This window comes from Fomitiporia mediterranea (assembly GCF_000271605.1).
Source record: "Fomitiporia mediterranea MF3/22 unplaced genomic scaffold FOMMEscaffold_1, whole genome shotgun sequence".
In the NCBI taxonomy this organism is placed as follows: domain Eukaryota; kingdom Fungi; phylum Basidiomycota; class Agaricomycetes; order Hymenochaetales; family Hymenochaetaceae; genus Fomitiporia; species Fomitiporia mediterranea.
In genome coordinates this window covers 702,507-718,585 of record NW_006760386.1, presented here as the reverse complement: position 1 = coordinate 718,585, position 16,079 = coordinate 702,507, and the positions used below count along the sequence as shown (strand labels likewise).

Here is a 16,079-nt window from a genome sequence, read left to right as displayed (position 1 = left end):
CACATATCGGCCTGGTCCTGCAGGTCCGCTGTAGAATCAGGAGGCAACATGGTCCAGCTCTGTGTGCTGTATCCTGCTCATAGTCAATACCTTACGGCCGAGCAACGGGTTTTCCTGTCTTGTGCCTTTATCATTATGGTGAACGGCAATTAACACATGTCCCTAAACAATTAGCAAGACCACTTCAACGTGGAATACCAGAGGCTCATGGTCAACCTACTATGCTCCTTACAAATGAGACTATGATGCTACACAGTTTGTTTTCTCCTGACCAGTAACTTGCTCAGCATCTGTCTCCATTGATCCAAACACATGTTTCAATACATGTACATCCTTTTTACAGAACCACATCATTACAGGGTTTTGTGTTGTCATGACTATAGAGTATATGCATTAGTATTGCTTGTGTAGCTATAGAGAGACATCAGTATACTAGTTTGCAAAGAAGCCCATCAAAGCTAATGACATCATCTTTGCTCAGCCCTCTCAATATTCTTCCAACTCTGACACTTAGGAAGGACAATTCAACTGCCTTCCTATTCTCTTATTTTTGAACATAGAATGAATATTCTCTGGTCCTCCTTCCCTACTAGTCAAGAAGGCAACATCATTGTTTTCAAGGACTGTTTACACCTTGACACCTCCAGCATTGTACTGTCTCTCTGAACAGAAGCATACTGTCATATTGAGAGTACTACTAGATATGCATTATGCCCATTATTAACAAAATCACTTTTCCTGATTCTGCTGGAGAAACTGTGACTAGCAAAATACAACTCTAGATAGCTTTCTTTTGACTAGTCTAACATGATCTATTATTCCCTAGCAGTACAACCAAGGCATTATACTGTCTATATCAAGTAGACAAGTTCACATATTAGGATGAACTTCCCTGAGACCCTGACCATGATTAGTAGTCTGGGACATTGTTAGGCCTTCCCTGTGAATATTTTTGGTACTGTCACGTGATGTAAGAGATGGCTTATATTGCATCCTTACTTTTATTAAGACAAATCTAGTAACACTGGACTTTGCACTTCAACGTTATTTTGAGACCCTCTTACACTCTTTGCTTCAAGTATAGTGATGCTAGTATAAGGCACTACGGATTGATTACTTCTCCCTCACTCTATTCTTGTTCCTCTCACAATCTTTCTGGTTTTGCACAAGAAGAACTAGCAGTAAAGATACAGTAGCAGCACAATGTACAATGATGATAAAAAGCGCGTCCTACTGATAATTATTCCTCTTTTTTGTAAATGACACTCTATCCACGTTGTAGAATTATGGGTTGGATAAACAGTGTGGACACAGAGTGAGTTAGCAGCACCCAATACAACTCACAAGATAAAATACTGACTGGTTACATCATTACAAGGGAACCGGTACGACAATCACGGCAGAACGCCAAACCAGGAGAATATGATGCCCCCAGAAAAAGCTCTACATGGGGACATGATACTAGGACACGTGAAGAAAGAGAACCAACACAGTATGTGTATCGCCGTCGCACTGTACATGACGATCCGATAGAACCGAGGCAAGCAGACATTGGGAAGAAACACTCAGATCACAAGCACTCAGGGTCGAGGAGAGAGTCCAGACTGTCGTATTCGTCTAAAGGACCTGTATACGAAGGTGGCACCACTATTAACTATGGGACAAGTACAATCACATTACCACCAGGTACCTCAGCAACTCCCACACCAGATGGGCTAAAGATAACTCAAAGTAATGGTGCTAGTTATATCCTCAGATTGTGACCTGCAAATCCAAGTCCAGCCTAAGATACGGCTCAATAATCTGTACTGACAGGCTTTGTCTCAGCTGATATTGTGCTTAGAGTACCAAAAAATAGTAAGAAAATCTTCTGTACTACATGTAGCTACCAAATACATGTGATACATCATATTGAGTGTGTTGGTAAATCAGTCACTAGTGAACAAGGTCTAAGAATCAAATTGTCAAGATGCTAACCAGCAGATTGTCTGTCCCACAAATCGCCTTATAGACTTGTACTAGTCTCTGGATCCTTTGACTAAATACTACACTTGATATGTCTAACTGCAATTCACACTCATTGTCAATTTCAATCAATTCTCACACTTTGCAGTCGAAGTAGGTATGCACTGACAATTTCAGGAGAGAATTTGTGAGGACCTGTGTTCTAGCAGTTAAAAGAAGCTGTCAAAGCAGTACCTGTTATAAATTAATAATTATACTTGACCAGTGTATTGTAGGTTGCAATAACAGTAATCTGCCTCAATGTCTATACAAGCACGTACTTGAAGAAGGCAGGTATCTGGGACGTTAACAAACTCACTTTACTTAATCATGTTGAGTTTGTACCAGCCAACAAAACATTACCCATCTACCCATCTTTCAAAAGGTTGAAACAGACATTATTCATCCAGCCAGTCCAAGTAACCTACTATGCTACCTGTGTCAAGAAGGCAATTTGGCTCATCTTTGTATAACCTTTACCAACCATGTCCAATAGTAGGGAACATTGCTAGGCCTTTCTGAATGTTTCATTGCTGTCATATGATATTAGTAATAACTTATGTTGCATCTTTGCTTTATTGTAATAAATTTAGCAGAACTGAATGTTTTACAATATGATGTTGTCTCAGGACTCCTTTACATTATCTACTTTGAACATGATAGTGATGATATATAACAGTGCATATTGATTATCTCTTCTGTCTTTATTTTCACTTCTGCAAGACTGAATTATTTCATACAAGGAGAACAGTAGTGAGGAAATAGCCAGTTTCAAATTCAAAATGCCATATAAGTGTGTACTATTGATATTTAGCCCCCTGGCTCATCCTCCGACTCTGCTAATGTTACTAACCTCATTTCCTAGCATTGAGCAATGGTTAAATGAAGTGTATCCGTAAGTCGTTATCTTCTTCTTCAACTTATGATACTGGAATTGCCAACTCGGTGTCTTTGTACAGCCAGAGCCAGCAACCAGAATCTGGACCGAATCAAGCAAACACCAAGAAGAAGCGCTCGACTCCCGAACACGCAGAGAGAAGGAGAGAATCCAGAGAGGAGAGGAGAGAATCCAGAGGTGACAGAAGGAGAGAATCTCAGGCTAGAGTGTCAGCTCCACAGACAATTACTTTCGACGAGACCACCACAATTAAGTACTTTGGCAAATCCGGGGGGGAAAGTACATTCGACGCCCAGCCAGGTACTACAATAGAGAATACGTCGAGTGGATTGAAAGTTACCTTAAAGAATGGTGTTACTTTCACGCTCGGGTAGAAGTTACCCGTTAAGTCCAATCCCAGCCTAAGATATGGCCTGATAATTTGTGCTGACCGGCTTCATCACCGTTTGCATCTCATGCATAGAGCATGATGCATGTTACGGAGTATCCTTCATGTTGTACTTAGTATAACATGAATATAATAAGATTTAGAGAGCATGCTTGTGAACCGGTTACTTACGAACAGTAGAGCACGGGATATTGAGCAGACTAGCAAAAGTTCGTGCAGTCTTCAACAGAGAAATGGCATGAGTGACTTTCAGGAACAGCAGCATATCCCATTACTTGTTCTTGTATGATTACTATTGGTACAGATTTGTTGAAACTCTAGCACTTAATCAGACAACGTCATTAGATACATAATGAAGGAAGAGAGGAGGTATAAATGAAGTATAGAAGAGGTGTAGAGAATATGGTACCCCAAGAGCCAGAACGAGGGTAATTTTTACTCATCTGGAGCCTCATCCCAACCTAGGCTCCTCTCTACGGCTCTCTTCCAATTTCCCCAATGCTGCTCTCGTTCCTCTACAGGCTTTCCAGGCTCAAACGTCCTCGCACCCTCTGTATTAACCTCCCTCATAGTCTCATCTGGCTTCTCCAAGTCCCAACCGAACAACCCCACAGCGGCGCCGGCGAGCAGTGCGGATCCCAACGCCGTCGACTCTCGCATCGTGGGTCGGACAACAGAGAACCCACCAATGTCGGCAAGAATCTGCATACAAAGATCACCGTTCGTCACACCGCCGTCGACTTTGAGGTGTGTGAATTCCACTGCTGCAGTGTTCGAGTCCTTTTCTTCAGTACTCTTGGGTTGATTTGAAGCAGCGCTATTGCTATCTCCCGGCACGACAGCCACAAGTGAAGTGGGAAGGGGTTCCAGTTGAGGAGACGGTGGTAAATGTTTATTGGTCAACGAAGGATCTCCATCTAATGGGTCCATCGGTTTCTGTTCTTTAACGACAGGCGAACTGAGGGGAGATTCAAAATCCGACTCAGACAGCGAACCCGAGGGGAGCGATCCAGGATTTGACTCCGACTTTACCCTTGACTTTGCTTTCGCTTCGTTTGAGCTCGCATCAAGCAACATACTTTCAATGACCGCGCGAGTCTGGAATGCGATCGCTTCCAGTGCCGCACGACCTATATGCGATGGATTCGTGTATTTGGTTAAACCTATAAGCGTCCCGGCAGCACCAGGGTCCCAGTACGGAGCGAGCAATCCAGAAAAGGCTGTGACGAAGTAGACACCTCCGGTTGTGGGTTCTTTAGCCGCAAGCGTATTGACCTCTGCCGAGGTCTGAATCAACCCCATACTATCGCGAAGCCAGTTGATCGCACTTCCCGCGACAGCAACTATAGAGGACAGACGATAGTTGAGATGAAGTATTCAATCTTTACATTGCTACTATGTGGACTTACTAGATCCTTCAAGCGCATATGCCGCTTTCTTGCCCGGACCTGGCTGGTATGCAACGGTAGTTAGCAGACCATGTTCGCTTGTGACTGCTTTCCTCCCCGTATTAAACAACAGGAATGCGCCGGTTCCGTACGTGCACTTTGCTTGGCCCTGATGAAGACACTTATTACCGACAAGCGCGCCTTGCTGGTCACCCACAAGCCCGGCAATGGGAACTCCGGTAAGTGACCCAGACTTTAAGTTGCCATAGACTTCAGAGGAGGAAACTAGCCGCGGAAGGATAGAAGGGCGGAGGGAGAAGAAGCGTAATAGTGCGGGTGACCATTGCAATGAGTGTATATCAAGAAGTAAAGTACGGGAAGCATTCGTCGGCTCGGTGATATGTAAACCATCAGGATGCCCTCCCGTAAAATTCTGAAATCCAACTATTCAATAATAATAAATAGTGGCAGATGGAAGAAGTGCTGACATATACGAGCCACGACTCAACGGTACCAAAACACAGATTATCCGTGTCATGTGCAGTACGAACATTATCATGATTCTCGATCATCCAACAAAGTTTGATTGCAGAGAAGTAGGTTGATAACGGAAGGCCGGTAAGTTCCCGGAGGGCGGCTACTCCAGCATCGCCCTTGCGAAAGTCACCTGGTGCAACCTCGAGTCCGTCGACCCGCAATTTGTGTTGGAAGTGGGCGACAGTGCCCTTAGTCCGAGCGTCATCCCAGACAATGGCACGGCATAACGGACGGCCAGTCATGCGATCCCAAGCAACGGCGGTTTCACGCTGGTTTGTTATCCCTGGGCGACACCAAAGCATCCCAAATGATGAACATCTCTTATTCGCGCAATGAAGGTGATAGTGTACACACCAATGACCTTGATACTACTCCGCGTCCATCCACTCTTCTCAAGCTCCTTGCAAGCTTGTTCAATACACTGTTCCGAAACCTGCTGAATCTCATCCGCGTCATGTTCATGCCACCCAGGATGTGGATAATACTGAGGGAACTCCAGCTGGCACTGTGCGACTATAACGGCACGAGCGTCGAAAATGATGAAACGAACGGAGGTAGTGCCACAATCAAGAGATGCAACGAATTCTGCCTGCTTGAGGTTTGACATCGCTAAGCTGGAAATATTTTTGAGACAACTTCAGCACCGTCACCAAAGAGATGACGGGGGTCGGAGAGATAGAGATGTGCACGAGTCCATAGCAAGTGAAGTGTATGAACTAATACTAATAGGTGGGACAGTAGTGATTGGTGGGTAGAACGTGATGCAATACACTGTATTTCACCGGGAACGCCGGCCCGGAAATTACAACCGTGAATCATCTTCTGGCTTCCGTTCCGTAACTTCCTCTAAACCTCCGATCGAGGTTGAGTCCACGTTCACATGATATCAGAGACTCACCTTGCATCTTCTTCCTAATTGTCCAATTACAATGAGTTGGACGCTCCGTGTCTTAGAGTGAGGTTTTTCCCACACTAAACAGCGTTCTTCTGTCAAGCCTTCCTAATCTCGGCGGCTGACTGCACCAACCCACACTCTCTTTCTCATTCTACTAACCAACTGTTATTGTGGCTTGCTTCAGACAAGCCGAATATAGGCTACCGTTTTGACTCTTCTTTCAACCTCCGACGCTCTGGATGAACCAAATGCTCCTCCTTTTTGTGCCAAAACACACCTAAATCCATCACGAAACTGATGAATCGAATAGAATAAATTGGGTAAATAGGAATAGCTTTTATAAGTATGGCACTTAGTCTAGAATCCGGAGAATTTGTCTACAAGCAGGTACGGCGATTCGTTCAATGAAGAATGGTCCATTTGCTGGTTGATTGTTCAATACCTTATACTCTGAAACCTGTTCACAAGTGACGGATCCACTGGCACGCTCGATAAGTCTTACTAAATGCATTTTATGACTAGATGAATCACAAAAAGGTCATCAGCACTGCGCATTAGTATTATATGCGTCAGATATTAGCTTTGGTGAATGTATTTAGCACAGATTATTACTCCACGTTCAGGACTTGGACTTGGATGTCACTTCTATTGGGTTAATAATGTAGCTACGACCATTACTATCAGTAACCTTCAACCCATCTCTCGTGTCCTCTACTGTAGTCCTTGCTGGCACTGTAATTTGTGTGACCCCAGCACTGGTCCGGAAGTTGACTGTGCCTTCATCTTCAAAATAATGCCTCTGCCTCTGTGGATGTGAATGTGATGACCTGGACTCTTTATTTGACTCTGAGCGCTTCTTTTTATCAGCCGGCTGGTCATCTACAGAGCAGCGCCGTTGTGGCTTTTTTATCAGCGCCATAGATTCCTGCCTTGTCTCGTGTGCCCATGTTGAACTTCTTTCGGGAGGATTACATGGGTCTGCTTTTTGACTCGACCTTGACTTTTGTACAACTCGTGGTCCAGATTCCCTATTGAGGGACACACTGAGATTGGTACTTTTTGTCCCATAAATTTACGCAGTTCCTACACCACATACCCACTCACCAATGCTAGAATATGAGGATGATGACATTAATAGAAGTGGGGGTGGAGTAGATACTGATAGAGCTATAGTTGCTGAAGTCTGGTCCTGGTCTGGTCCGGGCATACTTCACCTGGACTCAGGACCGGACCAAATCTGCGGTCCGGGAGTGTCCCGGACTGGGGACCGGACCTATGTGGACGGGTAGTGGACCGGACCCAAGTTCCAGTCCGGTTCTGGACTGGTCCATAACTGGACCTGAGAGAAAAAAAATTTAAGAGATGAGTTAGAGTATTATTCTTTGTATCTAAGTACAAAAGTAATATATTTTTGTATATACTACATAATCTACAGACTAGACACTGTAGTGGTTTTCCTGACACAATTCTGAGGCTTCAGTGCAAGCCTTGCGACACGAGTCCTGAAGCTGGACTACAACTGCCTCTAAGCTGGTTACTGCGATTTACGGACACTTAGTTGTCGGAACATGAATATTTAGGTACTTAGCAGCAGACGGACCTGTCTCTTCGAGGGTGGCAATATAGTTGGCACGGCGTGCACGGAAAGCAGCCTGAGCGTCAGCGTTCTTCTTCTTTCTGAGAGTGATTTCGGACATCTTGTCTAATTTGTCAGGGGCAGGGGCATTGGCTGGCTGCTTGACTGGGGAGGGTGGCTGGGACTGCAGCGTCTTTGGCATAGGACGGGAGAGGAGTGAATATACATAAAGGGAATAAATATTTCGGGAGACACTAACCAGATAGGAAGAGTCAAGTTTAGTAAGCCATACATTGAACAGTAAAGAACAGGAGTAAAGTTTTGCTTTGCTTGGACTGCCAGAAACTTGTAAAATGTACTATGCAAGTGCTAGCTAATATTCAAAGATCCTTAAAGGAGTATGATCTGTTTTAGTATAGTGAGCTAGAGATATGGGAAACGAGATTTGAGACATTAGTTCAGGTTATTCAGGTCTGGAGTCCAGTCCGGGTCCGGACGAGTCCATCGGTCCGGGAAATTTCTCAAAATGATGGACCCAGGACCGGACCTCTCCTGGACCCATGAGGACCGGACTGTAGAGGACCAGTCCATCAGTCCAGTCCTGCGTCCGGACCGAGTCCGAGCGGTCCGGGACCGGACATCAGCAACTATAGATAGAGCACACCTATCCCATGCCATTGTGTTTGCTTCTATTCACTGTGTACAAAACTGAGCAGGCTTTCAGAGACTGTAACAAAAGAAGGACAAGTAGTCAATATGTGTATAACAACACAACTATACTCAATACAAAGAGTAGATATAATGCTCCGAATCAATGCTGTATGTGTGCCTACATGCAAATGTTTGCAAAGTATGCAAGAAAGCTCACAAAGTACTATTCTTGCCTGAGTAGCAAATATGTATAAAGCTTGACATCAGAATAGAAAAAAGACAGAATGTGAAAGCAAACACAACAGTACTTAAGACATCTGTATACATTCTTCTAGAGCCTGTAATCCTTAACACCTTTATGAATAAAGGGACTGGGGTTGAGTATATTGCTTTGGTGTTATTTCCAGACATAATGTTCATTATAGTGCAAAACACATTATACTATGTATGTTCTAATGAAAACAACTTTGCAGTGAAAAGCTGTCTTGAAGGGCATGTGAAAGGATAGGGACAGTAGGAAAAACATTGCTAGGAATACTGACTCATCAATTCTTCTGAGCTACTGTATATATATATCTATCAATAGGTCATAGCTCCTTTTTGGTACAGTTGATAGGCGGATCAAGCCTGCTGAGGTGGATAGACTGTTATGTAGTGGTCGAAATGTGGGCAGACAAAGATATGTAGTGCTAGTGACAGAACATATTGCTGATCCGAGAGTAATCTCAAATTTGATGGTCTTATCGTACGTCGATGCCAGTGAAGCTGAAAAGTGCAGACATTCCCTAGAAATGATGATGCTACTTTCTCTGCCGAGGAAAGGTGGCCTAAAGACGTTCAATACACATTCACAACAGAGATCCAAGGGAACAAATGTAGCGCCCTTTTCTTCGTGTCGGAGTCGGAGAAAGGCAGGAGCGTCGAGTAAGGATGACACAAGAGATTCTTTGTAGATAGGAACACTGACGAGCATGTCACCTTGTTAGTTGCATATGTGTGGCACTTGGTCAACTGAGCTTGTACACAATTTGCAAGGGTTTGACTGGATCAGGTTTTGTGTTCAAACGAGGTAGGAACAAACTACCACCGGGGTAAGTTGGGTACAACTGAGGGGACAGCGTGGCAGGCACTGGATGAGAACACATAAGACAATTCTTGGCGGCCATCGACTCGCTGGCTGGCTAGCTATATGCGTTGCAGCTGAACGTGGTTATCTGACACGTCCAGACCGAGATTTACTCCTCGTCACCGTCGCCCGCACATTTCGGAGCAAATGGACGGAACTCAAGTGGGAGGTGTGAGTTGATCGTCGGTGTATAATTTCGGCAAGGCGTGCCGAGAAAGCCGGATGCTTTATTCTTGTCCTGATTTCTTGGCGTGTGCCATTGAGGGAGACCAGATCCCGCCCATGGTAGCATCCACAACACTCATCTAGACGACCGACTGCCTCTCCTTTCACTTTTACTCTTCTCCATCTCTTCCTTTATTTTCCTCAGCAGCAGCGGCGGCGCCGACAATGTCGACAATGCTGCCCATGCATCGCGCTTCAGGCGCAGAACGCGGGTGGCGAGCAATGGCCGTTGACAACGAACCCTCCTACACAGCCCGTCTTTTCGCTGTCCTCCGTCCAAAGCCCTTCCGTGGCATCGTGCGTTCCAGTCTTTTCATTATCGGCGGTGCATTCTTCCTCCTTTGGTTCATGTTCATGCAATTTGGCGGCCCTCCGTTTCTGAGCAGTCCATTTCCGCCTCCACGAGTGCCGCGACCAGGTTACAAGTCGCCATTCATTTTTGATGATGATGATGATGTGACAGTGCCGCAGAAGCAGGTGACTCCTGAGGAATGGGCAAAACGTGCGGAGATGGTGAAGCAAGCATTCGTGCATGCTTACCATGGATACGAGCAGTATGCTAGCCCGATGGATGAGCTCTTGCCATTGACTGATGGCGCTGTTAACAAGTGGGTGTCATTATTCTATCGTTTACACCGTCAAGTGTTGTCATCCGTGCGCAAGTCTTGAACCAGTAAACCTTTACTGTACAAGCTTCAAGCATAAACCGGAAGTCTCGTTTCTGAATTAATATTCACTCTTTCAGTTTCAACGGATGGGGAGTAACCATGGTCGATTCCCTCGATACAATATATTTAATGGGCCTACACGACGAGTTTGACCGGGGCATTGAACTCGTCAAGAAGATGGCAATCGCAAATCATAATGTATGTTTTGTATATCTACCTTTGATCGAAACTAACGACAAGAGATATTAAAGTCATCAGTACCTTTCTTTGAGACGGTCATTCGGTATTTAGGAGGGTTACTCTCTGCATATGGTCTCTCGAAAGACCCTGCCTTACTACAAAAGGCAGATGAGCTTGGTGCAGCACTTCTACCAGCGTTCAATACTTCCTCAGGCTTCCCTACATATGGCATTGTTCCGGCGACTGGAGACCGTGTGGGTGGATGGGGAGGAAGAGCCAATGGCTGGCTAGCGGAACTCGCGAGCTGTACCATGGAATACAAGTACCTGGCAAAGGTTACTGGAAAGAAAGAATATTACGAAGTCGCCCAAAACGTCATGCGACGGCTGTATGATGCTGACTTGTCGAAATACCCGAAAGGCCTGTTGCCTTCCATGTGGACTCTGGGTACTGGCCAGCCTGTCAATCGTGCGCTCTTTTTTCTCCTTGATCCGACTATATGCTCATTCTGCCTCGCAGTCCAGGTCACTATCGGGGCATACGCGGATAGTGCTTTCGAATATTTCCTGAAACAATATCTACTCACGAATCAGACGGATTCTGAATCGCTAGAACTTTATTTACGGACTATGCGCGGTGTCATGGACCACATGCTGTACCTTTCACCCACACGATCGTTTTTGTATGTCACGGACATAACTGCAACATCGGGATACCCGTCGCGAAAATTCGAGCACCTTTCGTGTTTCCTTCCGGGCCTCCTTGCGCTGGGCGCTAACCAGCTTCCTGCACATGTATTCGCCCCGTTTTCAGAATTTGCAGAAGAAGGGAGGACGCCGTCTGAACTGGAGAGGCATATCTGGGCTGCAAAGGGCTTAGGAATCTCTTGTGGAACGATGTATTCTGATATGCCAGTTGGCCTCGGCGCGGATGAAGTTGCTGTGACAAGTGCGTCGGAACTGGAACGTGAGCAAATACGTCTAGAACGTGTTCAAGAGGCAGAACGGTTGCGAGAAGAGGCGAAGAAGCTCGCAGTAGAGAAAGAGAGGGAACACGAGAAGGCGGTTAAGGGAAGACGCGCACCGCCTGTTCATCCAGATGAGAAATTCAACTGGTCGGCACGCCGTCCAGTGGCGGATAAGCTTACTGTTAATCAGACAGAGGAGGATTACAAGTCGCGATGGACGAACGTGCTTGCGGCGTGGCGGCGAGGTCTTTATGATGGGAAGAATAATGTTTATCTTGATGTGCAAGAGGAAGGAGGTATAAGTGGTGGTGTGTGGCGAGAGAGGGAGTGGACGCAAGAGAGGATAGGACTCGTACCTGGACTGCGAGATCCACCATACCCGGCACGCAACGACTCCGTGTACTCGCTAGATTACCGAAGTCGTAACCCGACTTATCAGCTAAGACCTGAGGTATGTTATTCAAATTGCATTTCTCAAGAAGTACATTTCTTAAGAAGAAATTTGTCCTTGAACTGCAGACTATTGAAAGCTTCTTCGTTTTATGGCGCACGACTGGTGAAGAGGTGTGGCGCCAGCGTGGATGGGCAGCGTTCAAGGCTATTGAGAAGAACTTGCGTACGCCATCTGGGTATGCAACAGTCAGGAACGTCTTCAACCCGAAGATTCAGTTGCAAGATAGCATGCCAAGGTATGAATTTATAACTCCACGCTGGCAAGTTTTACTGATTACGGATAATAATAATAAAAAATTTCCCGGGTATAAATAGTTTCTTCCTGGCAGAGACGCTCAAATATCTCTATCTTCTCTTCTCGGACGATTCGATTTTGCCTTTAGACAAGTACGTGCTCAATACCGAGGCACATCCTTTCCCAGTCTTTGAATGGACGGAAGCGGAAAAGGAGAAGTTCGGTATCAAGTCATAACGTGACTGACGTACGTCTACTTTCATGACTGATCGTATACTATTACTCTCTATGTAGAGCAAGGATCTAGGCAATTGCGCATCATCGTACATTTTTACACCATATAATTCACAAATGTATTTATCTTGCAATATCAATTACACGTTATATCGACATCCTCGCGTTCTGTCATAATCAGCTGTTATTGTTCTGAGGCTTAATGATACTGTCATTGAAATTAAGAATAGGTTTATTTGTTATTTGCTAGTATAGTTGGGCAGAGTTCCTTGTTCAGTTTGTGGATAAGTCTAAACATTCATATGTACCAGTTAAGTGTAAAAGAATGTACACAGACAAGCTGTAGCAAGAGGGTTTAGTGGAGTGGCTTGCAATCTGACCGCAAGAACGTTGGACATAGTCCGTGCCTTAACCTATCTTGTATCCACGGCCATAGGACCTCGAAAACACCGCATCCCGTCTGATCTGCGCAGTTAACCGAGGTGCCGCCCAGTTAGTACCACGGTGGGGGACCACGCGGGAATCCTGGGTGCTGTGGTTTTTGCTCCTTCACATGAGCTATGCTGCAAAGTTCATCTTGTTTTGATTTCACCTATTTTAATTTATTTTCAGCTTCTTTATACGCCACAAGCCTTGCAAAGAACTATTCCGCTCATGCAAAGCTTCAATATCTCGACCAAATAAGATCGTATTTCCAAATCCAGTAATCTCGAGAACTCTCACGTAAATTCACGTGGCCGCAAGCGCGCGTGAAGTCTTGACACCGAACGCGACTCGTTCTATACGTTTCTGCGCACTGGCACGATCATGACTACTCCGCGGCTTCATCGTAGAACAGCTGAGCAAGAAGAAGACGCGTCTGTCCTTAAACTTGGCCCAGGTCCGCTTCCTCTTTATCTAGTTGGGAATTTCAGAACAAGGGAAGGCTAATGAAGATCGTGTATCGTTACAACAGAATTCAATAATGCTGGTTGCTTGCTCATCTCGGAGGTGAAATACCTGCTGGAGAATCGGGACAAGGATGCACCTGATACTGTGTATGTCTTCTTGTAAAGCCCTGGAATGGCTGAGCGAGACCTTGCTGACGAGATTGTTTGGTTTCCTGTTTGTTTTGTGTGTAGTGTGTATAACAAGACGCTGGAGTATGTGAAGCAGTTTGCAAAGTTTACGACTACAGACTCGGCTAGTGCTGTTCGAGAGTGAGTATCTTGTGCCCCTACCCTCTTACGTCACACCATCTTGAGAGAATGCGTTTATTAACATGTGCATATGATGATTCTTTGCAGGACCCTCCGACGAGAGCCACTTCTGACGCAGTTCGAGACTGCGCAGATCGCTAACCTATGTCCCGCAGATGCTGAGGAGGCGAAGAGCATCATTCCGAGGTGCGTCTTGTCTTAACTTACAAACGACTTGCTGTGGGATTCGACGCCAATTTTCTTTCTTGTTTATGTAGTCTTGCAAAAATTGATGATGACCGACTGCAAGCGTTATTGGATGAGATTCAGACGATGCGGAAGTTCCAGAGCTGAGGGCAGTTATTAATACTGCTGGCCATAGCTCTGCGTGATAGATTGCTATCTGCGAGCGGTTGTCTGTATTTAATGACTCAAATTGTATTTTTACTTGCAGGTCGCGGAATTCGCTCCCATCGTTGACAATGCAGTGGCCTGACTGACACTTGGCTAATGGGAGAGAAATCTTACCTCCGACAAGCTCATGCAAGACGCTTCAGTCGTGCAATTTTTACTAGCGACTTCAATGCTCCAGGTGCACCAGTGAGGAGTGGGTATCAGGCCTGGACTCAGATACTATTTTTTGCATCTGTCTTTGGAGCCATTTTAGCTTGAAGCTTAATTGGATGCATGGCAAATGTCAGTGAAGATGCCCGTACCGCCTGGCAACGTTCCTTCATTACACCTACTTCTGTGTACTGCTCCACGTCTTATGACATCCCTGCTGTCCAACTGGTTTATCTTCTGAGCTTGGTGAGAAATATAAACCCGCTCTTCAATAGCTCAGCTTGTGTAGTGTTGCCTTCGTCCATTTGCTTCATTTGCTTCGGAAGAAACGCGTACTAAGGTGCACTTCTTTACTGTCCTTAGTCAAACTGCTTTCGACACTGAAGACTGCATCAAGGGCTTCAAATCACAATATCGAGGAAATACGAATATAGTATTTAAAGTAGTGACACAGAATTGCCTCAGAAGTGGCAAGTCTGGTACGACCAAATCAATTACCTCAGGTCAGGATTTATGACTATACTGCAATTGGTCGACACGTGTGTGACAATCATCAAGGGTCTTCCTTTTCTGGATCAGTAAAGCAGCATGGTGATTATAACGCGATGTCCTGCCTTTTCGAGTATCCATACTTTGAGTATACTTCCACTGTCTCCGTTGGTTCAAAAGCGCGACAATGCAAGCCCAGTATGCATCCCCAAGTCCCGCTCGACTTTGCGAATTTGAACTTGAACGCTCTGAACCGCTATGTCTCCGATTCGTGCGTCTGCTTATGGCGAAATGATGTTCGTGAATGACATGAGTAAGTGTTGCGCGTTGTGTATACTTTGCAGCACTGTCTAAGTACTTTATAGGTACAATGAACCCTTGTACCTCTGCGGTTCAACTCGAGTCTTCGAGTGCTTTTAACCCTGTCACTAGCACTCCCCGCGCCTCCAGACGACTCCATTCTACACCAGTATCTAGGAAACGTCGGTCGCCCAACGCATTCATCCTGTTCCGATCATATTACATTGCAAACAAGCGGGTTCCTCCAGAGATAGTTCACCAGAATGATGTGTCGCGCTATGTCGCAGAAGTGTGGAAGACGAAGTTGACCCCGTCGGATCGTGCTGTATTCTTCAAGATGGCGGAGGAGGAGAAGATCCGGTTTGAGATTGAAGGACCTAGAGAACCTACGAAGAAGAGGAGGAGCAGGTCGAAGAAGACACGCCAGTCGAGCTCACCGAAATCGACCATAGATGCTTGCCTCCCTCTGAGTCCTACTTCGGCTTCGGACATATCATTCCCTGTGACGGGGACATCCTCGTCGTCCTTAGTTACGTCCCCACAGATATATTCTTCGCCCGAGATCTATCCTACTACACCTGTGAGTCCACGATTTATAAGCGCTTTCTTTTGCTGTAAAGGTTTACTCCTGTCATCCACAGGACAGCAATGGATCGGTCTCGCTTTCCGCGCCGCAACCGAAGCACGCTATCCCTCCCAGCTTGCTCAACTGGGGAAGTTCATCGGAGAACCATTTCTTAAACCATGAAGGACAAACGTCCGGCTCGTTTCAGTATCTCACCCAGACAACTGCATTTCCTGCTGCGGACGATGGAGTCGAGAGCTATGTGCCTCTTATGGATCTGGATTTCAACGTTCTACATCTTGACGTCCTTCTGTCGGGCATGGATATGATATTCACGGATTTCACGGGCCCAGAATTTTTGTTTCCTGCGTTGTTTGAAACACCTCTTTGAGACTACTTAATTTCTTCAATGCATATGCTGTCCAATTTTCCTTTGCCAGTATTCCAATGTGTTTTATCCTCTAGCTTGCCAGCCTCTCTGCTGGATTTGTAAAATTGTATTTTCTACTTGCAGTTGCAACTCTGAGGGCTGCATCAAGGCGTACAAAAGCATTCTAA

At 45.6% G+C, this 16,079-nt stretch overlaps 5 protein-coding genes across 5 annotated transcripts; 3 read left to right on the top strand and 2 right to left on the bottom strand.

Moving 5' to 3' along the window:
* Positions 1-3,725: 3,725 nt before the first annotated feature.
* FOMMEDRAFT_143781 (glycerol kinase) lies at positions 3,726-5,907 on the bottom strand (the record flags this gene model as incomplete). The annotated part of the gene is made up of 5 exons (XM_007261218.1): positions 5,570-5,907; positions 5,167-5,498; positions 4,700-5,111; positions 4,454-4,633; positions 3,726-4,420 (listed from the first exon to the last, which is right to left on the bottom strand). The coding sequence occupies exons 1-5, from the start codon at positions 5,820-5,822 to the stop codon at positions 3,726-3,728; spliced, it is 1,872 nt and encodes a 623-aa protein (XP_007261280.1). The 5' UTR covers positions 5,823-5,907.
* A 1,679-nt stretch (positions 5,908-7,586) lies between these two features.
* On the bottom strand, positions 7,587-7,888 carry FOMMEDRAFT_149845 (uncharacterized protein; the record flags this gene model as incomplete). Its single annotated transcript, XM_007261217.1, has 2 exons — positions 7,587-7,663; positions 7,711-7,888. 2 exons carry the CDS (start codon positions 7,886-7,888, stop codon positions 7,587-7,589), a joined length of 255 nt encoding a protein of 84 aa, XP_007261279.1.
* Positions 7,889-9,853: 1,965 nt separating this feature from the next.
* FOMMEDRAFT_149844 (seven-hairpin glycosidase) lies at positions 9,854-12,428 on the top strand (the record flags this gene model as incomplete). Its single annotated transcript, XM_007261216.1, has 6 exons — positions 9,854-10,296; positions 10,434-10,554; positions 10,608-11,004; positions 11,056-11,954; positions 12,023-12,192; positions 12,272-12,428. 6 exons carry the CDS (start codon positions 9,854-9,856, stop codon positions 12,426-12,428), a joined length of 2,187 nt encoding a protein of 728 aa, XP_007261278.1.
* An 804-nt stretch (positions 12,429-13,232) lies between these two features.
* On the top strand, positions 13,233-14,105 carry FOMMEDRAFT_164324 (uncharacterized protein; the record flags this gene model as incomplete). Its single annotated transcript, XM_007261215.1, has 5 exons — positions 13,233-13,305; positions 13,381-13,462; positions 13,547-13,624; positions 13,712-13,810; positions 13,882-14,105. The coding sequence occupies 5 exons, from the start codon at positions 13,233-13,235 to the stop codon at positions 13,955-13,957; spliced, it is 408 nt and encodes a 135-aa protein (XP_007261277.1). The 3' UTR covers positions 13,958-14,105.
* An 809-nt stretch (positions 14,106-14,914) lies between these two features.
* Positions 14,915-16,079, top strand: FOMMEDRAFT_130541 (uncharacterized protein; the record flags this gene model as incomplete). The annotated part of the gene is made up of 4 exons (XM_007261214.1): positions 14,915-14,969; positions 15,022-15,536; positions 15,598-15,810; positions 15,987-16,079. 4 exons carry the CDS (start codon positions 14,915-14,917, stop codon positions 16,077-16,079), a joined length of 876 nt encoding a protein of 291 aa, XP_007261276.1.